This window comes from Trematomus bernacchii, unplaced genomic scaffold (assembly GCF_902827165.1).
Source record: "Trematomus bernacchii unplaced genomic scaffold, fTreBer1.1, whole genome shotgun sequence".
Classification (NCBI taxonomy): domain Eukaryota; kingdom Metazoa; phylum Chordata; class Actinopteri; order Perciformes; family Nototheniidae; genus Trematomus; species Trematomus bernacchii.
This window is the reverse complement of record NW_022988058.1, coordinates 997111-1022479: the sequence shown is the minus strand read 5'-3', so window position 1 is coordinate 1022479 and position 25369 is coordinate 997111. Positions and strand designations below refer to the sequence as shown.

Below are 25369 nucleotides of genomic sequence, written 5' to 3'. Positions count from 1 at the left end.
CTAAGGTCAGGACAAGACACGTGTTTATGTTTGAAAGTTAGAATTGAGCAGGTCTGTTGTTCAGAGTGTGTGTCTCGTGTGTTTTCTAGCAGGCTGCTCACATTACTGCTCCATGCAAGATCAGATTAGCTGTATTAAAAGAAGGTAGAACAATACCTACAGGTACCTAGATACCTAAAGCTATGGTTACCATCTGGTTGTCAGAGATATGGGATTGATGCGTATACAGCAGACACATGTCCTTAAAGCAACAAAAAAAAGCCATATAACATCAGTTGAACTTTTATCTATGTGAGTTTGCATAATTCACATGTCTAAACCACAAGGCAAAGAAGTACAAAAAAAAAACAGAGCTAAATAGCAGTACCAGAATTGTTATTATCATTTCACTGTTCAGGTTCAGCATGATTATCAGGCAGGTGTTTTTGTAGTAGAAAATACCTTTCCGACCTTTTCATTTCTAATAACATAGTGGTGCAGCTTATATCCTTGAACTCACCCTGATCCAGAGCCTCTTTGTTGTCGTCCCACAGCAATCTGTTATCTTGATGATCTTTGGGGGGGAAAACATAGCTTACTTAGACTAAGCAATACTTCTTTTTGAGAAGTGTAAGTGAAGGTAGCTAAAATAACAAGACAAGTTCAAATGGAGAAATCATTTAAAAGCGAGTGTGAACCTTAAATTAGAATACATTCACTCTCTATCCAACAGGGAAAACAAATAACATAGAAAGGACAAACCAAAAATATGAGTTGTTATCCCTAAAACCCAAATGTATATATATATACTGAGATATGCTAGAGAGAATGAAACAAAAATGAATACCAGCAGTGACTAGGGTTTAGGGGCCAGACACTTTAAAAGCAAGGCGGGTTTGCTGTGAACAAACAGCGCACAGGCTGTTGGTTGTGATGACTTTGTGGTGTTGTATTGGGGTGAACACTGGACCACAAAGATAAGATGGAGTGGTCAGACAGCGAGTACAAAAGCTTATAATGGCAGCACGTGTGAATAAAACAGGGTCAACGTCTGACTCGAAGTTGTTTAATGGCTGGAGAGCAAGGTGGAGGGGTGGAGTTGACGTGAAGCTACTAACAGCGGCTAGCTCGAAGGCCACGAGCTTAACCAGCTTTATAATGCTCCAGCCAACAGCTAGCTGAGGAGGCAGTAGTCACCGGCAACAAAGACATATAAATGATTACATGTCTCTTATTTAGCACAGAATATGATCCTATCCGTGACATATGGATCTTAACAAAGATCCGCTATATCAGATACCTGTAGATCTATCAGCTGTTTATTTCACATGAGTTCCAGTGTGGCTGCTTTTTAATCACTGCCCCCTGGTGGATCCATGATCCATTGCAGCTGGTTTCATTATAATTTAATTTATTTATCAAGGGGCCGTATCAAGTCCTGCGGGGGGTTTTCCTTTCAGCAGGGGCCCACCCCGTGCCGATCACGGGCCCACATGGGTAGGGGCGTCCGAAATGAGGTGCTACATCTGTAACCGCACTGTGACCACAGAGAGACTGTCCTGGCAATACGTCACATTGCTTGGCACAGACAGGAGTATCGGGGTTAGTGGATGGCTGACAAAAGGAAGCTTACAAAAGGAAGCTGACAAAAGGAAGCTGACAAAAGGAAGCTGGCTAGCGGCGACTAGCTAAGCAGTGCGGGCAAAATAAATGATTAATGAAAAGCACTTCAAGCTAAAATCTAAAAAGGAAAGAGGTATGGTTGACATATAGTGTGTTTACTATGAAAGTGTGGAAACGCAAAAACTTTTTGTTTTTTAAAATTGTATTCAGCTTGTGAAGGAAAACTTAATAAAAAAAGGAATAGTATGTGGGTTAACATTATACAATATAAACAATATTGATATATATGAGTACCTGTTGAGTGCCTCATATGCATCATAGAGTTTATATCAGCTGGACTGACAGCGATGGGCATGTTGGCTTCATCTGGAATATGCTGGAACAGCTCTTTGGAGCCTGGCTCCATGCAGGTCATGTAGGGGACGGCATGTCTGCTGTCCATGTAGTACATTATGTAGAAGTTGCACATTTCATCAGCAGAGGTAGCCCTGCACACAAAACAGATAAGTAGATTTAAAGGTTTAATGTCATATCATATACACAACTACAGTGCAGTAATCAATGGAAAATGTGGCTCCCAGGTTCCGCAACAATGTAATGGCGCGTTTCCACTACACGGCCTCGCTCGGCCTCGCTCGGTATGGCTAGGCCTCGTTAGGACTGGCTCACTTTGTGGCGCATTTCCATTACAGTTTAGGAACTGGGGTAGTATCTATAGTAACGCAGTGTAGGCGGAGCCGTGACGTCATCTTCAATGAGAACCCCAGAAAAACAACACAGCCGTTAGCTGTTAGCACTCTGAGCTCACAGCTCCTCATATATGTTCAGAACTAGACAAAAGTTAAACAAGTACAAACCACAGACTGCCTGTGTCATGGCGAATACAGTCGCTGCTTTATTTATGTCTGTATAGGCCGTTGTTGTGAGTGTGGACGGTCGGAGCATATACTGCGTTAGCTTAGCCAATCTCCATTTAGAAAACACGCATTTTAAAAGGTTTTTCGCCTGCCGTCAGTCTGCAGACTTGTCAAAGCATTAATTCATGGTTTTTACTAACCGGTATCAGTATGTTGTTACTTCGGCATCATTTTGAAACGTGTATTACAATGAAATCACGGTCAAATATGTCCATCTTGTTGTAGTTGTAGCCCCCTTGCCAGCGATGCTCTCTCTAGTTTAGCATACTCAGCCCGACTCAGCCTCGTTGTCTCTGGCCCTAGACCCACGATTTTATGAGGCCAGAAAAACTGTGAATTAGGACCCGCCGGCCGGTACTAGGCCAAGTGGAAACGCAAACAAAGACGGGCCGCTGACGTCACAGCCCTCTTAAACCGTGCTCCGCGCTGTAGTGGAAACGCGCCATTATAAACCCGTGTAGTGTGTATGTGTCAGATAAGGCCTTATCACTAAAACTGGCCTTACTGGATCATATTTCATCAGCTCATGATAAATTAAACAACAAACACAACAAAGTAGATCCATTTTTTTACAGCGTTGCTTTTAACCTGAATGTTGGGTTATACTGTGTACGCCCCCTTACCCCCTTAAAGTACAAATGTGTGGGGTAATAATTAGGTGCATTATGTTATAAACCAAACTCACCCAATATATGTTTTGGAGGTTCTGCCTTCCCCAGTAAACACACATCTGCCTGCAATGGTGTCACCATACTTCACACTGACATCCTTGTTAGCAGGATAGAAAGCCTGCAGAGAAAACAAATCACTGATGAGCAATGAACAAACAGCACTCTGAAGCCTGATATGATCAATATATTCCTTGTTGAATTCTGATATAATATTACAAATATAAATTTAACAGTGCAATTATTAACTTAAAGGGGACCTATCATGCAAAATGCACTTTTGTACGTCTTTTATACATGAATATGTGTCCCCGGTGTTCCAGGGCACTCACCAAGTGTCAGAAAACACAACCCTCTCTATTTTCCTCCATACCCAAATCTCTAAAAAAGGGGCTGCAACGGATCTGATAAAAACTGATCCAGATTTGAACACTTTACTGACGTCAGGAAAGTGGCGCTACGGCTATTGGGCCAACTCCACCAATCAGGAGGAGACAGCCACGGCCATTGCCGTTCGAAAGTGCTGGAGACGCTGTAGTACATATGCCAGGCCTGTAAGTGGCGCTGTAGTCTGCCACAAAAGCAGCGAAGAAGACTTGGTTACCATGGTTACCCTTCTGTTTATTCTCCGCTGTGGCTTTCTTTCTCCCTCCCCGAGGCAAGCGTTTGCTCCCGCTGCTTTAATTCAATGCAATCCCTCCCCGTCGAGGCAAGCACTGTAATTCTCTCCGGTTAGTCCACCAGCAGATGACAAACACCCACCTCTCCGCCTCTTCCAAGGAACGAGGGGACCGTGCGGCAGAGTTTCAGTTTCAGTTACTTTCGCCGGTCAAGATGTCCGTAAAAATTTAAATCTTCCGGACAAAATTTGAAAAGTGCCGGTCAAAGGTCTTCTTTGTTATTTATTGAGCTTTAAAACAAATGAATAACGACTCTATATAATAAAACAGGGAGGACGGAGATCTCTTTTTCTCCCCCTCTTCTGACAGCCCAGCAGCTGATCAGAGCACGTCTCCCCTCTCCTGCAGGGGGGCGTGGTCAGCAGAATAGAGTGGCGAAGTCACGCCCACTTACTTCCGGGTAATGGGACCTTATTTCGGAAAAATTATGCATTGAAGTCAATGGGGAGAGAAAACTTATCTTTCGATCCCGTTTGAATTGTGCCATGAATTACACATATGATGTTTGTCAATCTTAAAAAATCATTTCCATGTCAAAAAAGTCACAGTTTGTCGTAAAACTGTTGAAATATAAGACTATGAAAAATACGCAACTAGAAAGACTACAAATCCCAGAGTCGCGTAAGTGATGTCACAATTGAGACACTACGATATACGTATAATACCGTATATATACGATCAGCGCCATATAGATAGAATCTATCTATATGGCGCTGGCTAAGATAAGATAACTTTCACAAGATGCCTGTGTGCTTAGTACCAGGTTGTTATTATACCAGCAATGGGTCTTGCTCGTTCTTTCGCTTCCCGTCTGATGAAAGAGGAGTGTGTGGATCAAGTTAGCTACCTAGCTAGTAGCTAGCACGTTAGTTAGCATTACAGCCTTGTCATTTTTATTAGCCTTAACATGAAGTAACATTAAGTAACCCAAAATGTTAAACAGTAAGAGTAGTAGTCATATTTCGTGAACCCTTTGAATAGTACTGTCACCGGTGTGATCATTCTATAATACACCATTTAAGCCCGGGGGAGAAATGCTAACGCTAACGTTAGCATCGGCGATCTTCTCTACTTCATGCTATCTGCACAAATGGTTGACATTAAACATTAAAACGACCAGGCAATTCAGAGAGAATCAAAGGAAGGCAGGCAGGCAGCTTTGCATGACATTCTTCAGGACGTGTTTCATTGTGGTGATAGTGAGGGTCGTTGTGTTGACAAGACAGTAGTGACGGCCATCTTGGTGACGTGTGTTGTGTTGACCAGAGATGTAGTTCATTGAGCGTTTCACACAAACAAATGTGTTACTTCACAGTTTTACGACACATTTTTTTTTTTTTTACTTGCAAAACTATCTTTTAAATTGACAAACATCATATGTGTAATTCGTGGCACAATTCAAACGGAATCGAAAGATAATCTTTCTCTCTCCATTGACTTCAATGCATAACTTTTCCGAAATAAGGTCCCATGGGGCTCAACCGGAAGGGGAGGGACTTCGCCACTCTATCAGACCCGTAGACAGCAAACAGCACATAGAGCGAAATGAGGCATGGCTAAAATGCATGATCTGTTTGGTATTTTGAAAACAGAAATGTATAAATATACCTTATAGGTATGGCCCTACAATATATCATTTAAATATAGCATGATAGGTTTCCTTTAAGAAAACAAAGGTTATAATGGATAAATTCATAAATATCAATACATCAAAACTCCTTGAATTGAAGAGTCAATAGCAGGAACAAATAACTATTTAAATACCTGATCCTCTAGGACAGAGGCTTGGAGATTTTATCATCATATGTGTTATACAATGAGGGAAAATACTAAAACGGAATAAACTGCAAAATGGTTTGAATTGCATTGGGATCATTACATGCATCTTTAAATGCTTGTTGATAAATTATATTATATATTTGATACAATATTGAAAAATGCTCATATCAAAAAATCTGTAACCTGATAATGTTTTTCATTTTGTTTGATTAAATGGCTTAAAATGTGAAAAACAAGACAAAGTGGTAACTACGAGGCTTTAGAGATGTTTATGATGCTTTCTGACTGTGTCTTTAACTGGTTCAGAACATACATCAAAAGGGAGAACGTTTTATGTCAGCCTTGGAAATCATGTGTCCGAAGAACACAACACTTTGCGTAAGGCGCCGTGCCGGTGGCTGCCTGTTGCATGCAGCTCCCGGTGTTTTATTGATCTTTGTCTTTTTGTTTACTTTTATTCTCTTAGTTGTACTTTTTTCTTTGGATATTTATTTTGTTTTGCAGCGAACTATGGCCACGTTTTACTTCGAACGTTTTCTGGTCATTCTTCTGCTACTTTTTTCACTTTTTGTGTCGGAGAGCCATGCTCAGAGGAGTGATGGCATTGTTTACACGCGTGAGCAGCTGATTGCGCTGTGCCGACCCGTGCTGCTGCCCGGAGCCAGGCATGACATCCCGGAGGAGCTTCGGAGGCTCAAGCGGGGCTGCAGAGCTGGGGCCAAGCTGAGGATGAAGAAGAAGATGAGGTACAAACCCTGTGTACCGGCCATCATAATGGGGAACGTGAGGTCTTTGGGGAATAAGATGGACGAGCTCCGCGTGCTGACGAAGACGCAGTGGGAATACCGTGAGTGTAGCATCATGTGTTTTACCGAGACTTGGTTGCACTCGCTCATCCCGGATAATAACACGGCTCTCCCCGGCTTCACGAGTGTTCGGGCGGACAGGGACGTTATTCTGAGCGGTAAAAAGAAAGGAGGAGGGATTGCACTGTATGTGAACGAACGATGGTGTAATCCTGGACATGTTACTGTGAAGGAGCGTTTCTGTAGCCCGGACATTGAACTGCTAGCTGTGGGATTACGTCCATTTTATCTACCTAGAGAACTTTATTCTGTCATCGTAGTTGCTGTCTATATTCCACCGAACGCGGACGCGGAGGTGGCTGGTGACGTCATTCACTCCTCTGTGGCCAAACTCCAAACTCTTCACCCAAATGCATTCATAACAATAACTGGGGATTTTAACCGTGCAAAACTGGACAAATCTCTGCCTACATTCACTCAGTATGTGAAATGCCCCACCAGGGGAAATAATACTCTGGATCTTCTATATGCAAATACCAAGAATGCATATTGTGCCACTGCCCTCCCCCCCCTGGGCAGATCTGACCACAACCTCGTCTTTTTGGCTCCTAAATATGTCCCTCTGGTGCAGAGGCAGCCTGTATCCACCAGGACTGTGAGGAAATGGACTCCAGGGGCTAATGAGGCTCTACAGGACTGCTTCGAGACCACTGACTGGGACGTGCTTTGTGTGCCACATGGAGAGGACATCAATAATATGACTGACTGCATCACAGAATACATCAACTTCTGTGAACAAACAATATTACCGGCTAAAACTGTCAACTGTTTCCCCAATAATAAACCCTGGATTACTAGTGACCTGAAAACTCTTTTAAATAAGAAAAAGGAAGCTTTTAAGTCTGGGGACAAATCAATGCTGAAGAGTATCCAGCATCAACTGAGAGACAATTTGAGGAGGGGCAGAGATTCGTACAGGAAGAAGCTGGAGACTAAGCTCCAGCAGAACAATAGCAGGGATGTCTGGGCTGGGATGAAGGCTATCACTGGCTTCAAAGGGAGAGACAGACTGACTGTGGGCACCCTGGAGAGGGCCAACGAGCTGAACACCTTCTTCAATAGGTTTAGCTCTCCGCCCGCTGCTGTCTCCTCCACTTCCTCTTCTCACCTCACCTCCTCCTCTCAGCCTGGCGTCAACATCCCCCCTCTGCTCACCACCTACACTTCACACCTCTCCTCCACCACCCAGCCTGGCTTCTGCACCCCCCCTCTGCTCACATTGCCGCTGACCCCCCCCCCCCCCTCTGCTCATCTTGCCTCAGACCCCCCCCCCCTCTATCCCCCCTGCCATCAAGCCCCCCCCCCCCGCTTCACTGAGCACAGGACAGGTCCAGAGTCAGATGGAAAAACTCCACCAAGGCAAGGCTGCTGGCCCTGATGGTATCAGCCCCAGGGTCCTGAGGACCTGTGCACGCCAGCTGGCTCCTGTTCTCCAGTATATATTCAACCTGAGCCTGCACTTGGAGACCATCCCGGTGCTGTGGAAGACATCATGCGTTGTTCCGGTCCCTAAAAAGACAACTCCTTCTGGGCTCAATGACTATCGCCCTGTAGCACTCACATCTCATGTGATGAAGGTGCTTGAGAGACTGGTCTTGGCCCATCTCAGACCGCAGGTGAGATCATTCCTTGACCCTCTGCAATTTGCCTACCAGCCTCACCTGGGGGTGGACGATGCCATTATTTACCTGCTGCAGCGTGCTCACTCATACCTGAATGGATCGGGTTGCACTGTGAGAATCACCTTTTTTGATTTCTCCAGTGCATTCAACACGATCCAGCCTCGGCTACTGAGTGACAAGCTGCAGGCTATGAGGGTAAACTCGTCCACCATCTCCTGGATTACCAACTACCTCACGGACAGACCACAGTACGTCCGGCTGGGCAGTGTGCTGTCTGATGTGGTGGTTGGTAGTATTGGAGCCCCACAGGGGACTGTGCTGTCTCCTTTCCTGTTCACCTTATACACCTCTGACTTTCTATACAACTCAGAGTCATGCCACCTGCAGAAGTTTTCGGATGACTCTGCAGTGGTAGGGTGTATAAGGGATGGACGGGAGGAGGAGTACAGAGCGCTGGTGGGTGATTTTGTTGAGTGGACTGGAAGAAATCATCTGCTTTTGAATGTGGCCAAGACCAGAGAGATGGTCATTGATTTCAGGAGGAAGAGGACATCTCCTCCTCTGCCCCTGTGCATTCTGGGAGAGGATGTGGCAGTTGTGGAGGTCTACAAGTACCTGGGAGTGCACTTAGACAATGGGCTGAACTGGAGGATCAACACTGACGCTGTGTACAAGAAGGGGATGAGCAGACTCTATTTTCTGAGGAAGCTGAGATCCTTCAACGTATGCAGTAAGATGCTGGAGATCTTCTATCAGTCTGTTGTGGCTAGTGCACTCTTCTTTGCTGCGGTCTGCTGGGGGGGCAGCATCAGAGCCGGTGACACCAGCAGGATCAATAAACTGATCAGGAAAGCTGGGTCAGTCATCGGCATCAAGCTGGAACCCTTTGAAGCTGTGGTGGAGAGGAGGACACTGAACAGGCTGTTGTCCATCATGGATAACCCCACCCATCCTCTCCACCTGCAGCTGGACAGTCAACGGAGCTCCTTCTCCAACAGACTGCTGCAGCTCCCCTGTCACAAGGACAGATACTGGAAAACATTCCTGCCCACTGCAATAACACTGTACAACAAATCACCTCTGGCTGGAAGAGAACTCTCTGCTCCATAGTTTCTCTAGAAATAAAACCACCTTGTACATTTTACTCACACATAATCTGTTTCATATTTAATACTCCATAATTCCATATATTTTGAATATATATATATTTGTATATATATATATATATATATAATATCTGTATGTATATTTTCTATTTTGTATTTTGACATGTATATTTTATATTTTATTTTATATTTTATTTTATTTTATTTCTATTCTTGTATATTTTGTTTTATTGTAAAATGCCTTTTATGCTGCTGTAACAAAAACAATTTCCCAATTTGGGATCAATAAAGTACGATCTATCTATCTATCTATCTATCTATCTAACAGCTATTATGGGGTTCAACAAGGGAGCTGCCTTGGTCCGTTATTGTTTTCTTTATACATGCTACCACTTGGTGACCTGATCAGAAAACACAATGTATGCTTTCCTAGCAATGCGGAAGATACACAACTGTATATATCGGCAAAACCAAATGCCACTGCAGCTATTACCTCCATCACCAACTGCCTATTGGCGATAGATAAATGAATAAGCAGCAACTTCCTAAAGCTGAATGAGGACAAAACTGAAATCCTGCTAGTCGGCCCCAAAGCAAAAAGAAACATGCTTGTAAATAATCTTGGGATATTGACTCACCGGGTCAAACCGGAGGTCACAAGTCTTGGTGTTATATTAGGGCATAGTTAATAGTTAACTATGCCTTCTTCTCCAGCCGGATAGACTACTGTAATGCACTTTTCACTGACTTCCCAAAAAAAACTACTGACATCCAAAACCCTGCAGCTCGGTTGTTAACCGGAACTAAGAGGAGAGAAAACATTACTCCAGTTCTAGCCGCTTTGCACTGGCTTCCTGTTTACTTTAGGATTGATTTGAAGGTCCTCCTCCTGACATATAAGGCCCTTAATGGGCAAGGTCCAAGCTATGTTACTAACTCCCTTGTAAGCTACAAGCCATCAAGAACACTGCGGTCCTCTGCTGCTGGTTTATTAGAAGTTCCCAGAAACAGCAGTAAAAATAAGTTTGGTTTCATTAACTATGCCCCAAAGCTATGGAACAAAATACCTATAGACATCAGGGAAGCCAGCTCGGTGGAAGTCTTTAAACATTTATACAATTTAGCCTTTTAGGAAGCAAACTCCTGCTCTCTGCTGCACTTTCTCAAGGCATTGCGATGCATTTTAACCCTTAAAGACCGAGCGAGCCGCCCGCGGCTTCAAAGAGGTAGCGTTCCTCAATGCTTAATAACTTTTTAACCGCTAATCCTATCCATCTGATTCAAAAAGTGAGGTAAAGCGATGCTTTTAATGCTTCTCCGATCTGTAAATTAGATGTGAACTGTGCTTTTAATGCTGATGAGCTTATCTCCATGTTTGATTCGACATGTACACTAATACTGGATTCTGTTGCTCCTTTTACGCTTAGACGCACCAAAGTTCTATCAGAGCCGTGGCTCAATGACTGTACTCGTGATCTCAGACGCGCTTGCAGGCGTGCAGAGAGAAAATGGAAAAAGGATAAACTCCATGTCTCCCTAGAAATCCTTCGTGCTTGCCTTTCTCACTACCAGACGGCAGTCAAAGCAGCCAAAACAGAGCACATTTCTCTGTTCATCTCCAAAAACAGCCATAAACCTCAGGTTCTTTTTAATGTCCTCAACTCTATCATTAATCCATGTGATGTTTCTTCTATTGTCCCATCAACTACTCTCTGTGATAAGTTTTTTACATTTTTTATTGAAAAGGTATCTGCTCTTAGGCTAGCCCACACTAGTGCTACCCCAGATCCTGCTCCTTTTCTGTGCCCTGCTGTCCTCGACCACTTTGAGCCTGTATCCCTCTCTGCTCTCTCGGATGTAGTCAAGCACCTGCGGCCGACAAACTGCACCTCAGATAGCATTCCCTCTCGCCTTCTCAGAGATGTTTTAGAATCAGTTGGAGCAAGTATTTTATTACTTTTAAACACCTCTCTTACCTCAGGATGTGTCCCAGCTGCCTTCAAACATGCCGTGGTTAAGCCACTCCTTAAAAAGAAAAATCTCGACCCCTCCATTCTCGCAAATTTTAGGCCCATCTCCCAGCTACCTTTTTTATCAAAAGCCCTGGAGCGAGTAGTCTATGCCCAGCTGCAGTCTTTTTTAACCACGCATGGAATCCATGAAAAGTTCCAGTCTGGCTTCAAACCCATGCACAGCACTGAAACAGCCCTTTTAAGAGTTTTTAATGATCTGCTCCTAGCCGCCGACTCAGGTAGCCCAGCTGTCTTGGTGCTGTTAGACCTGACAGCTGCCTTTGACACTGTGGACCATAGCATCCTGCTGTCACGGCTTGAACAGTCCGCTGGCATCACAGGCTCTGCCCTTGCATGGTTCAGGTCCTACCTGACAGACCGTAGCTTCTCGGTACAGCTAGGTGCCTTCTCCTCTGCCAAAGCCCCTCTTACCTGTGGGGTTCCCCAAGGCTCGATTCTGGGCCCCATCCTTTTTCTACTGTACATACTGCCCCTAGGTTCAATACTCACAAAACATAACATTCCCTTCCACTGCTACGCCGACGATGTACAGATATATCTGCCTCTCAAAGCAAATGTCACACACTCACTACAGCAGCTGATGGACTGCTTAGCAGAGATAAAATCCTGGCTGAGCAAAAACTTCCTCAACCTCAACGAGAGCAAGACCGAGGTCATCTTTTTTGGACCGCAACCTCCAGCCTCTCCGGTTGATATTCTGGGCTCTATCAAAAAAAAAATCCTCCCCTCGGTCATGAACCTTGGAGTGACATTCACCAGCACTTTTAAATTTGACAAGCAGGTCAGCACCGTAGTAAAATCCTGCTTTTTTAAAATAAGACTATTGGCCAAAACCAAGTCGTATTTATCTTTTAAAGACTTAGAAAGGGTTATTAACGCCTTTGTAACCTCGAGACTGGACTATTGTAACGCTCTGTATGTGGGTATGGACCAGGCCTCAATCAAACGCTTACAGCTAGTCCAAAACGCTGCTGCACGTTTGCTGACTGGTCACAAAAAGCGCGACCACATCACCCCTATTCTGGCCTCACAACACTGGCTTCCAGTTCGGTTCAGAATTGATTTTAAAATCCTTTTATTTGTTTTTAAAGCCCTAAATGGGCTGGCTCCGGCCTATATAACTGAACTGCTCCAGCGCTACACCCCAGCCAGAGCTTTAAGGTCTGCTGACCAGCTGCTGCTGGTAGTGCCCAAGACCAGGCTAAAAACCCGAGGGCACCGAGCCTTCGCAGCAGCTGGCCCTAGGCTCTGGAACACTCTGCCCCTCCATGTGAGGTCGGCCCAGACCCTAGGGTTTTTTAAATCAAAACTAAAAACACACTTCTTCTCTCTGGCTTTCTAGTTAGAGCGGAGCACGACTCCTGACTATTCCGTGTGTTTTATTCTTATTTTGTTTTTTAAGTTATATCTGTTGTAATTTATTGTCGTTTATTGTGTTTTGTAGTAATGTGTTTTTATTACATGTACAGCACTTTGGCTCGACCAAAAATCGCTTTTAAATGTGCTTTATAAATAAAACCTGATTTGATTTGATTTGATTTGATTCTAGGCTTTTCGCTGGTATCACTATGTCCTTTTCTGGGATTCAGAGGCTCCGACGTGATCGGGGCAACGTCATCACATTGTACAGCCTTGATTCGTCAAGGAGACCCACGCAGCCCCTCCGTCTGAGCCAAACAGCAAAGGTTTTGGACGCTAAGTCCCACCCCCCTGTGTCCGGATAGGTTTAAAATGTAAAGGTCCAGGCAAACCTCTGCCCATGCTACCATCTTCTCGACCAATCAACATAGGTTGCTGTGTATGTTTTTGGCGGGGGAGATAAACATAAGAGGAACAGAGAGACGAGAGAGTAAGACTAAAGAGTAATTTTGCCAGTGTAAGAGAAATAAATACAAAACGAGATTCACCGATTCGCATCGGTGCACCGGCATAAACGTTCAAGATGCAAGTGCACCGGTTGAGATAGTGCACATCGGCTACAGTTTGGGTTGAACTCGCGATGCATCGATTTTAGCGTCTTTGCATCGGTAAAAAAACGATTCATTCATATAATATCCCCTCATCCTGTCAGCACTCAGCAGAGACGATCTTTGATCTTTGCTTCGCACTACGGAGGCCGAGAGTCTCAGTTATCAACACACATGGAAGTCGAGGAGAAAGAGAAACACAGCGCACCGAAAAATACCTACAAATCAAACGTTTGGCAACACTTCGGATTTTTCAAGGAAGACGGTCAACTTGAAAAATCGCTCGCAAATTGTAAACGATGCCGTGCCGCTTTAAAGTACACAAGTATTACGAGGAACTTAGCGACGCACATAAAGAGGCGACATGGGGTCTGCGGCTGAAAATAAAAACCTGAAAGTTAGACATGTCAGAGACTCTATGACTCATAACAACCTAGTGAGGCTGTCCAACAACATAATCTCTGACCCAAACCATGTTCTGAACAGTGAATATGAACTGCTACCATCTAATCGGAGATAGAGGGTCACACGATTCAATAAAGTCAGACTGAAGCACTCCTTTGTGCATCAGTCAATCCTCACAATAAATACAGAGCTAAATCCCAGATCAAATGCACGCTGAAGGCTCTTTGAGCAGCTTTTTGTGTTTCATGTATTTTTGTCTGGATATTTGTCTGTTGATGTTGGACATGGAGCTGCTGTGACGCAAGTCAAATTTCAGACTTGATCTGACAAATAAATGAATATCGTATCGTATCGTATGAGTTAAATCACTCAGTGAGGTGTTATGTCAGAGAGAGTGGTGTTTAGTTTACAACAGCCTGTGACTGCCAATAATAGTTTAAATGTCTTCCTTACAATTGTAAGCAGTTGTGAAATACCTGTTTGTGAAAGGTTATTTGTATTCTTTATTGTTCATATAGAAACCACACCACTGCTTTCTGCTCACTGGTGAGTTAGCCTATGAACGAGTGTTAAGCACATCAGGCTGGCAGTTGTATGGGCATTGCACTATGGTAGTTGTTATTTGCACATTGTTAATCATGGGCAATGCATCCTTAAATTGTTTAACTGTGAGGTGTTTTACAATTGTACTGGACTCAGGAGAGTTTTTTATCTGGGACTCCCAGCAGCGGACTTCCGGCCGGGGACTTCGGGTGGCAGTATACGCCGTGAAGTTGTTTGCGGCCTGCCAGTAAACCAAAAGCAGAAGAAGAAGAAGTGACGTCAGCGGCTTCATTTGCCTAATCCTTCCCCAGGAACTTATTCCGGTGTGAACGCGATCTTTAGTTCTCATGAACTCTTTAGTTCATGAGAACTAAAGAGTTCTCATGAACCTTTGTGGGAAAAGTACTGCGGTGTGAATGCGCCTAATGGTACTTGGTTGCCATACGAGATTGCATTGGTTGGAGGTTGCCACCTTTCCCAGAAATAAACTTCTTGCAGTGGTTACAGACCCCACCATTCAGACTGGCAGTCATATGCAGCCACACTTTAGATTTTCTAAAGTGACTCGTTTGCGGAGTTTCACGGCGAAATTGACATCGTAATTCCGACGGTTTGGGCGCGAGTTTAAGGATATTACAGCTCACTTTTATAAAAAAAAAAGAAAAAAAAGAAAGAAAAAAAAAGTATCGAAAACCGGATCTGATTTCGGTACGGTACACCGTAGCCGCCAGTAACCGGTATTTCTGTAATACCGGGAACCGGTATGCACCCCTACATGCAAGGCAATGTGGCAGCCTAGGAAAGACATTTCAATCAGTGTTAATTTCGTCAACGAAAACTATGACGAAAAATGTTCGTCAATTACCTTTTTTACATGACTAAGACGAGACAAAGACGAGCTAAAAATAGATTCTTGATAACGAAAACTATGACGAAATGTATATTTAGTTTTCGTTGACGAGACGAGACGGGACTAAGGTGTTAATGGTGGACTATCGGACATTCAAAATGCAGCATATTTCCCCCCAAGTGTCCATCTTGTCTGTCAAAATGCATCTTACGTTTCTAACTTGCAATATCATTATTTCCGCTCTCTTCACTCCAGAAGATCTCCCTGTGTCTCTCTGTGTGCGGAGGGCGGGGCCTAACAGACACGCTGCAGCGGACACAGAGATCTGCCGGGGACGGAGCGTTCAGAGAGTATAGAGACACTCTACAAGGCTCGATGTGGAAAAAGCTTGTTTGCCATTAGTGTTATGGCGTAAGCGCGTTGACATGAGTAGAGTAGTCTGTCCAAACAGCTGGCCAAAAGGCGTCATATTAAATCGGAGAAATGCACAATTTTCGACTTCCTTAACTCGTAGCTCTGTTGCGCAAATTACGAGTAACGTTATCACATCAGATGCGCAGAGGTGGGAGAAGTACTCGGATCTTGTAGTTAAGTCAAAATACCATAGTGTATGAATACTCTGTTACAGTAAAAGTCCTGTATTCAAAATGTTCCTCAAGTAAAAGTATAAAAGTAGCGACAGTAAAAGTAGTCATTGTGCAGATTGGTCCATTCCAGAATAATATATATATATTTTATAATTATTGATCATTAAAGTGTTATCTAAGATGGTAAAGGTGCAGCTAGTTTTAATGACTTTGTATACTGCAGGGTAGCTTGTGAATTTACTCCAGGTGGAAATAAAGTCTGATTTAAGACTTGTTTATATTTCACATCATTAATCCAAATCTGTAAAGTAACTAAAGGTATTAACCTGTTAAGCACCAAGCCTGTTTTTCATGTTTCAGGCTCGAAAATGACATGCCCAAAACAAATGACTACAACTTAACTTCTAAAAGGGTTATATGAATAATTTCTTTTATCAAAGCAAGGTTACATATGTGAGTTGGATGTAGAAGTGTCAGAATCAATATAGATGTTTTTTATTTTAAAGAAAATTCAGATTTTACAAATTCTTTTTTACTTATAGTGAAAACTACCCTTGGATGATGGTAAGGTAGACTAAAAGCTTTAGGAATCCAAAGTACAACATGTAAGTACCCTGTATCAAGATTGATGCAAAACGAGTGACATTTGACCTTTTTAGAGAGATTTAGCCAAAAACCCTCCACCTCTGAGGTGATTTGGGTGTAAATGTTTTTTTTTTCCATATCTCTGGAACCCATTGGTCGATTTTGCTGGTTGAAACCTCTTTCTGACCGTTAGAGCCAATAGAATCGAATGGGGAGTCCCCCACACACACTCATTGTGAAACAAAAAGGTGGGGGCTTTGCGCATGTCATTTTGCATTAGAGTGAAGCTACATTCTAGCTCTGACATCTAGAAACGGAATAGCATGGATTATCCGTTTTATTGCTCATGGATTATCAGAAATCATTTCAAAGGGACACAGACACATTGGATTAACCTATGGATTAACTTCAGCTTTTATCGTTTTAATGCCATTGAAGACCACTTTGGAGAGACTACAGACCCAAGGTAACCTTGTTAGCATTTTTAGCTACCTAGCGTCACCTGTTTTGATGTCTGTTTTTGTTTATAACGTCGCAAATTCGTATAATTCAGTGATAATGAGGGTACCCTCATCGATTCTGTGTCACCTCACGATGTGAATCGATGTCATGGATGTGGAGAAAAGATAAATAATAAGGTTTTGTGAGTGATTTTCGGTGCAGTAATCTGTTAGCATTTTTCGCTCGTTGCTAATTCAGAGGCTCAGTGTTAGCATTGTGGGTTTTCTTTTGAAAAAAAAATAAAAATGATCAGTTAGATGAGTTTCTTCCCGTTACATGGATATAAAACATTCATAGTTTTATTAAATGAACATGCCCTCAGACACTGTTTCCTGCAAGATGTTGCGGCAGTGCCCCGGTACCGGGGTCTCTCGGGCTTAACAGGTTAAATGTTCAAATGATAATATATTTCTCTGAAACAAGTTATTTTTGTTGCAATGTCATCTGTTATGGTTTAATATCTCTTTTTTTTTTTACTCTCAACCTTTTTTTGACAGAACAAACATGATCAGAAATGTAAATATAGAAATACATTTCGTTTTTATTATTCCATATTATCCTAGGCGTTTTTCAGTGAAAACGCCTAGGATAATATTGTAATAAATTGCTGTAACTTGCTCAGGGAACATAATATGCAGATACAATTTAATTTGGAAGCCTAAAACATCTAAATGCAGCTTTATAAATAATAAAAAAGAAAATTCCTATGATCCTGGCGGAGTAAACGGTAAAAAACACAACATTTGCACTGGCGTTTTTTGAAAAGTGATGGTAAATTCAGCCATTATCACACAAAGTTAAGGTAAAATTTGGACTTTAAATGAACCAGATTTGAACTTGAGGTTCTCCTGAATCAAATGAGGTAAGGCACTTGATGCTGACTGCTAGAAAAGGTTAGGAGAAACAAATAAATACAGGAGAGTCAGGCAGGCGGAAATTCAGTCTAGGTCTTTAAGGGTTAACCTGTCACCTGATTGTGTGTTGAATTTGCACTATCCTAATTTTAATGCACAATTTCATTGTTGTACCTTTAATCTAAATGTATTCTTTTTATGTCTACTCTATGCTATTTTTTGTTTGTTTTTATGTCTTTTACTGGTAACTGTTTTCTGTGTGATACATTTTCTGTGAAATGTCTATGTGAAGCACTTTGGACTGCACTCGTTGTATGAAAGGTGCTATACAAATAAAGATTATTATTATTATTATTACAGCTGAATATTAGGCCGACAGTTGCGAGAATAGTATATCTAATGATGTAACAGAGTGTAATACCATACCTGTGGTAGCTGAGGGGACTGTCTTCCAATCAGGCTCCACTTCCCGCCTCGTATCCTGTAGCCACTTACCACTTTACCTGTAACACATCAGCCAGGTTACTACGGATACTGATTCAAGTTACTTTGAAATGGATTTATGAATAGCCTGGGATGACTCACCGAGGTGGTGTGTGTGGGTCCTGAAGGCAAACGGGTAGATTGGATATGAACTGTAGTCACAGGCCATGTCTGCATTTGTTTCTAAAAAATAAAAAGGGATGTCAAGGCCCATTCTGTTAACACCTTACAGCCCAATGTATGTCACTTTATGTTAGATTTGTACATTCTTATTTTATCTTACTTTTTATTTTTCTATTAGTAACTTCTTAAGCTGCACCCTCTCCAAACATGCGTAGAGACAGATTTACTTGTTTTATTTGCCGTTGAATTGCTGCTGTTTTGCATCTACCCCTAACAATAACCCCATTAGTCAAGGAAGCAATGAAAGAAGTACAGAAGGAAGGAAGGGAGTATAGAAAGAAGATAAATTAATATTTGAGAAATTGCAAGAGGAGTGGGGGTGTAGCCTTGCCCTGATTTATTTTTGGATATATGCATTTGAATAATCTGTATGTGTTTGTCAGTGACATCCTGGGGTGGTCAAAATGGTAGAAGGCTGTAGGGAAGGAAGCCTTCCTGAATGCTTTTGGATTCCTTTGTGGAACAATAAAGCCAAGAGGTAGGAGTAAAAACACACTTTACACAGTCTTTGTTGTCTCCGAGTTTCAGCGTTTCCTGAAGCTAAATATGACATTATCGACCACTGGCCATATGGTTGGACTTATTTGTAAACTTTGAGAAAAAATGCAACAAACATACCTTTTTTTCCTGGAAGGATAACTGTGTCCACAGACATAAGCAAGTATATGCCAGCAATGAACGGCTGCCTGTGAGGAGGCACAGAGAGTCAGTCAGAGAACAGGAAGTGCTTGTCACAGTTTAATACACAACTTAGTTGAATACTTGATTCTGATTTGTCAATTTGGACATTTCAGAGGTTATGAATACTCAATAACCCACTGCTGCTAAGCAAAATAATGACCGTTGCAGACAGGAAGTAAGGCCACCTTTCATTTCATTTGTTCATTTACATCTTTATTTTGAACAGAATAAAAAACAAATGTAAAACAGAATAGCGTATTGGTCAACACAGTCTCACTCCCTGCGCGTCAAAGAACGACGCTTGGTCAGGGTCCTTTGGCGTCCATTTCTGACACAACAAGTCTCCTTCTGCTTCTTAAACTTACGCACAGAGCTTTCAACTGATTGAAACTATTCCCATCGGCGGTGATATTTGACGCTCAGGGCGCTGCAGCCATCAGTGGCAGGTAAAGGCAATGTGAGCGTCCCCTCCCATTGGATAACAGTACTCATTGTTGGGGAAATATTTTCCTAGGCCCATAACTTTTACCCTGTTTATCAGTTTGTACAATGAGCACCTGCAACCTTGGCTGCTGTGCTCTCAGTGTTTTGTCTCCCCAATCATTGTGAAAACATTACGTTTTCTTTCGCTTTTCTGCCATGTTCAGGGTAAAAACCGCACCTAGCGCACCATAGCTGCTCCCGCAAGCTTGTCTCAGCGAAAAGTGAACTCTGACCCCAGACAGGGTCACTAGAAGCGCCAAGGGGGTCATTTATACCACATTTTGAAATATGTGTAAATCTGTTAACCTGTTAAGCCCGGTGCCCCCGTTGGCGGAAGCTAAAAACAACAATATTCACGAAACTGTGTCTCAGGGCTTCTTAACATTTAATAACCTATTAATGTGTCATACCCACTTAACCTGTTAAGCCCTGAGCCTGTTTTTCAGGTCTCAGGCTCGAAAATGACATTCCCAGAACAAATGACCATATCTTCCCTTCTAAAAGGGTTAAATTAATAATCTTTTTTCTCAAAGTAATGATAAACCTGTGAGTTGGATGTAGAAAAGTCAGAATCAATATAGATGTTTTTTATTTTAAAGAAAATTCAGATTTTACATAGTAAAAAACTGTAAATTATAGTGTCCGTCCAAAGATTATTTTTTACTTATAGTGAAAACCACCCTTGGATGATGGGTTAGTAGACTAAAAGCTTTAGGAATCCAAAGTACAACATATAATAAGTACCCTGTATCAAGATTGATGCAAAACAAGTGACATTTGACCTTTTTAGAGAGATTTAGCTAAAAGAAACCACTTCTGGGGTCATTTGGGTGGATTTTCCATATCTCTGGCTTCCCTTGCTCGATTTTGATGGTTGACACCTCTTTCTGACCGTTAGAGCCAATATAATTGAAGGGGGAGTCCCCCACACACACACGTTGTGAAGAGAAAAGTGCCCCGGTACCGGGGTCTCTCGGGCTTAACAGGTTAACGGGAAGAAACTCAGTTACCTGACGATATGAACAATTTTTAACGAAACAAAACACAAGTCTAACGCCGAGCCTCTGAATTAGCACTAAGCGAAAGAGTACTAACGCACTTAGCACATAACTTCATCGGATCTGCCCAAACTAGAAAGCTGAGCCTGAAAGCTGAGATTCCACAGATTCCAATGGTATACGTATCATCACTGTGAGACCAGAACTCACGGCAGCGAAGGCAAGCAAAGACAACACACAACTTCAATTTACGGGGCCAAAACGGCAAATACGTCTTACCTTTGCTGTTTTCTGATTAAAAGTTGTGTTCAATGGCATTACAACGCATATAAACGCTGCTGAAGGTTAATCCAATGTCTCTGTCTGATTACTGATAACCCATCATCATATTTATGGCAATAATCGCATTTTTCATAATAGAGTGTGACGGAGCTTCCGGTTTTGGGCAAGCTGCGAGCGCATCATTCTAACTCCTCAATGGAAATGTTTAGATGGATTGAGGAACTTCCTCTCGATTCTATTGGCTCTAACGGTTCAAAAGAGGTGTCAATGACCAAAATCGACCAATGGGTTCCAGAGATATGGCAAATACACCCAAATGACCCCAAAGGTGGGTTTTTTTTCTAAACCTCTCTAAAAAGGTCAAATTTCACTTGTTTTGTATCAATCTTGATACAGGGTACTTATATGTTATAGTTTGGATTCCTAAAGCTTTTTGTCTACTATCCCATCATTCAAGGGTGGTTTTCACTATAAGTAATGGGTTTTTTTTGGACGGAAACTATAATTGACATTTTTTTTACTATGTTCAATCTGAATTTACTTTAAAAATAAAAATATCTTTATTGATTCTGACTTTTCTACAACCAACTCACAGGAGTATCATTGCTTTGAGAAAAAAGATTATTAAAATACCCTTTTAGAAGTGAAGATATAGTCATTTGTTCTGGGCATGTCAATTTCGAGCCTAAAACCTGAAAAACAGGCTCAGGGCTTAACAGGTTAATATAAAACCCCCACACTGCTCAAACTTCGTGACTTTTCCTAAAATAGGTATGAGCATTTATACCTATAACCCCTCATATAAACATATGCATAATGCTGCGCTATACTTTGCCGCCACACCCCGTTGCCAAGCAACGCTTATTGTTTAGGTATCCCTTGATAAGCAGGCAGTCAAATAATTAGCTAAAACTAGCTAGATCTGATAGATATGGACATAAACGCGAGTGAAGTATAATCGGACCGGAGGGAGAGATCAGTGATCAGGATCAGCTGACGGAGACACGCAGCTCTACATGATCACCTGCAGCTCTACATGATGCAGCTCTCCATGATCACCTGCAGCTCTACATGATCACCTGCAGCTCTACATGATCACATGTAGCGCATCATTCATTGATTTATTGTAAAATGAATCTGAACTTTTGTATCTCTTACGATGATAAACTGAAGCAATTACAAAATTAACTCCATTAAGTGAGTTTTAAATAGTGTTTTTGTTAAGTCCTACTAATGCATATAAGGAAAATAATGCAAGTGTGATTGATTCAAAAAGAAAAAGAACACCATTAATAATAATAATAATAATAATACATTTGATTTCTAAGTGCTTTTTCAGGTGCTCAAAGACACTTAACAGTGGTATTAAAAAGGAAATAAAATAAAATATAAAAAGTTGAATTAAAATATTAAAACAGCAACACAACATTATTCACACATTATAAGCCAGTCTGAAGAGGTGTGCTTTGGTCAGTGTTTTGAAGGTGGGGGGTCAGTGCAGTCTCTGATGTTTAATGGGAGTGAGCTCCAGAGGATGTGGGCAGCGATGGAGATGTGATTGGTGGCGATTTAATTTGAACGGGACAGCGCAAAACGAGAAGCATTCGGACCCAAGTAGACGGAAGGAATGAGGTATTTGCGGTCTACAATGACAGAGAAGAGACTGTCAAGTTTGGCTGTACTCAGCATTGAATCAAAACGCACTAAAGCTTTAGATCTTAAGAAGTTTGTGAGGCGTTTTGCTGAACAAGATGGTAATCGCCGCATTCAGCTGTTATAGGCATGCCAACTTGATGCTCTGCTCACAGATGACTCGATGAGCATACAAAACTGTTAAGATAATGACCTTACATGTGTAAATATATTTTTTTCTTTGTGGGGGTCTGTCCTGAGAAAGTCAAATAAGACGGTGTGTAAAACTACACTGCCCAGCCAAAAAAAAGTAACCACTTTGATTTAACTAGGCCAGTAGGTAAGGGCATTCCACTGGATAATAATACCCCTGCATTATAGCAACAACAATAATAGCAATAATAATCGGAAGGGGGGGCGCGGCTGTCCTTATGTTCTCTGAGGGGAGGCTCACCTTCCCACACTTTGAATACCCCTGTACAAAGCATACAAATAAAGTGTGTAATGTAGGCCTGTTACATATATTATTGAGTGATATATATTATACACACTGTTCTCCTCTCTCCAATGACCTCAGCAGCTGTTCTCACTGTAAACATCGCGTCACAATGAAAGCAGTTGTATTAAAAAAATAAATAGCCTAACATCCAGGGGAGATGTGATTAGTGAGTAAACAAACGGTAAAGGGCAGAAAGTCTGATGCACATTTGATCATCTTAAATAACTTATAATCACAACGGGAACAGTTTGCAGAGCTGTGCTTTGTTGACATAAGTCCAGCCATGCGTTACGCCTCTTTTAAACATCACTGTTGCCTGAAATTGACCACGGAGGATACATCAGTGTTCCCTCGGTTAAAGCTCCTACCAGAGAGACTCCTCTCTCCTCTAAATCAGTGTATCCTCGGTTACGTCTCCTCCAGACAGCCTCCTCGATAATCGATCCTTGATGAGCCTTTAGAGACATTTGTTTACCTTCGAGACGGCGCGCCGACATCCGTTTCCGGGTCGCTGCCGGAGGACGGAGGAGTCGAGGATGCGAAAATTTGAGAAATTACAAATGGCTCATTTCGCAGGACTCGTGTGCGTCGACTTGACGCCGGGATGCCCGGCGACCCTCCCCGACAGGCGCAAAGACGCGAGGGCCCGCTCATCACTGCGCACGACTGTGAATGCAGTTTTAATTATTATTATTATTATCATCGTGTTTGATGGCGAGCATTTTCCATTGCAACAGGATTTGACGAAATCTCAAAACTGACATGTAGTTGTCTTTAGGGCTGGACTGTTGAAGTTTGACCAGTTTTTGACCATTTTCATAGGAGTTTTAGCAATATCTTTTTTTACGGCGAGGGATGGCAACAGCTTTTGAGGAAAACTCACTATTATCATATTGAGGTGTTGAGGGCTGGAGCATTAAAGAGCTTACGAAATGCTATTAACACCTGTTAGTGGGCTTGGTATATGATAGAGCAGTGGTTCTCAAATTGGGGTACGCGGACCCCTAGGGGTACATTGGAGTACTGCAGGGGGCATGTGAGATTTATTTTATGTTAATGAAAAAAAAAAACATAATTAATGCATTTAAACAAACTACTAATAGTAGATGAACTACTTTATTCAAAAGTTTACAGTAATTCTGGATAATAAAATGGGAAAAATAAACGGGGTGCTCTCTTTTCCTCTCCTCTCGTGCAGCTCGCTGAACCTGTAATAAGTGACCCGACAGTAAAGAATACATATATTTATAACTAGTTTAGCTTGTTCCAGAGTAGATAAACTAGCTAAGTGTGTTAGGTCTAACTCTTAGTGTATTTTGCTCCGCTCAACGGTCCGTCACAGCGGGGGAGCTTTGATCCGGAAGAGCTGCGTGTTCTCCGTCAGCAGCAGCTGATCTGATCTCTGATCTCTCTCTCGCGTCCGGTTATACTTCACTCGCGTTTATGTCCAAATCTATCAGATCTAGCTAGTTCTATCTAATGATATGACTGCCTGCTTATCAAAGGACATAAACAATAAGCGTTGCTTGGCAACGGCGTGTGGCCGCAAAGTATAGCGCAGCATTATGCATATGTTTATATGAGGGGTCAAAATCCCATGCTCATAAAATGCTCATATATTTTTTCTCTTCATTCCCCACGCCCCAAAATAAATAAATAAATATCCCAATTTTAGGAAAAGTAACGAAGTTTGAGCAGTGTGGGTTTTATATTAACAGAGTTACACATATTTCAAAACGCGAAGTGTAATAACTGCAGGTTGCCTCCCTGTCAGAATGACAAAGATCCTCAGTGAAGCACAAGCCCATGTTTCTAACTAAATTGTAAGTACAACTTATTAAAAAGATCAGTTCAATGCAACTGATGTCGTCTTAGTGTTGTGCATGATGTTAAGATTGGTTTGCCATGAATTTAGTGATGGATTGTAAACATTTTAAATGTAGCATTTAAGTGTTTCTCAGTTACAAGGTTGTTGTTTTAATAAATCAGACACTGATGGTGCAGCGCTGTACTGTACCTCTTTATATAGGCTTTTTTCCCTAACAAATGGTTTTTGCGCTGATCAGGGGGTACTTGGCTGCATTTTGTTTTCAAAGGGGGTACATTATTGAAAAAAGTTTGAGAACCACTGTGATAGAGGTTGCATTTGTATTGTGAAATGTGCCATATGATTTTTTCATTATTGATATTATACACAGCCGGAAAAAATCTGCCACTTCCTTACCCTCCTCCAACACACACAAACGCGCACATGACCAATGAGGGCACGAGATAAGTTTGTGCACAAATGGAAGGCTGACAGGCAGGTTAGCCATCCAGTTATTTTAGCCGGGCCGGCTAAAATGATTGGTCGTGCTTTTTACAGTACTACGGCTTCCACAGATGAAATGTTCTTATGGATTTTTTGTCAAAGCACTTAAGATATTCATTGCTATCGGGATGTTAAGAGCATTCCATGGAATATAACAAAAAGTGTATCTCGAGCCGGTTTCTCAAACTTACCTACCCCACCTTTAACTAAACGTTATCTTACAAGTAGAGAGAGTTACGTTTTGTTTAAAAT

The 25369-nt window shown here is 42.1% G+C and overlaps 1 protein-coding gene across 2 annotated transcripts in view; it reads right to left on the bottom strand.

Moving 5' to 3' along the window:
• The window catches only part of pam (peptidylglycine alpha-amidating monooxygenase), a 96411-nt gene that overhangs the window by 37611 nt on the left and 33431 nt on the right, over positions 1-25369 (bottom strand). For both annotated transcript variants that reach the window (XM_034120229.1, XM_034120228.1), the window contains 6 exons: positions 18850-18917; positions 18151-18231; positions 17992-18068; positions 3205-3308; positions 1897-2090; positions 500-553 (listed from right to left, as the gene is read on the bottom strand). In XM_034120229.1, the coding sequence (XP_033976120.1) occupies positions 500-553; positions 1897-2090; positions 3205-3308; positions 17992-18068; positions 18151-18231; positions 18850-18917 (578 nt within the window). The remainder of the gene's footprint in view (positions 1-499; positions 554-1896; positions 2091-3204; positions 3309-17991; positions 18069-18150; positions 18232-18849; positions 18918-25369) is intronic.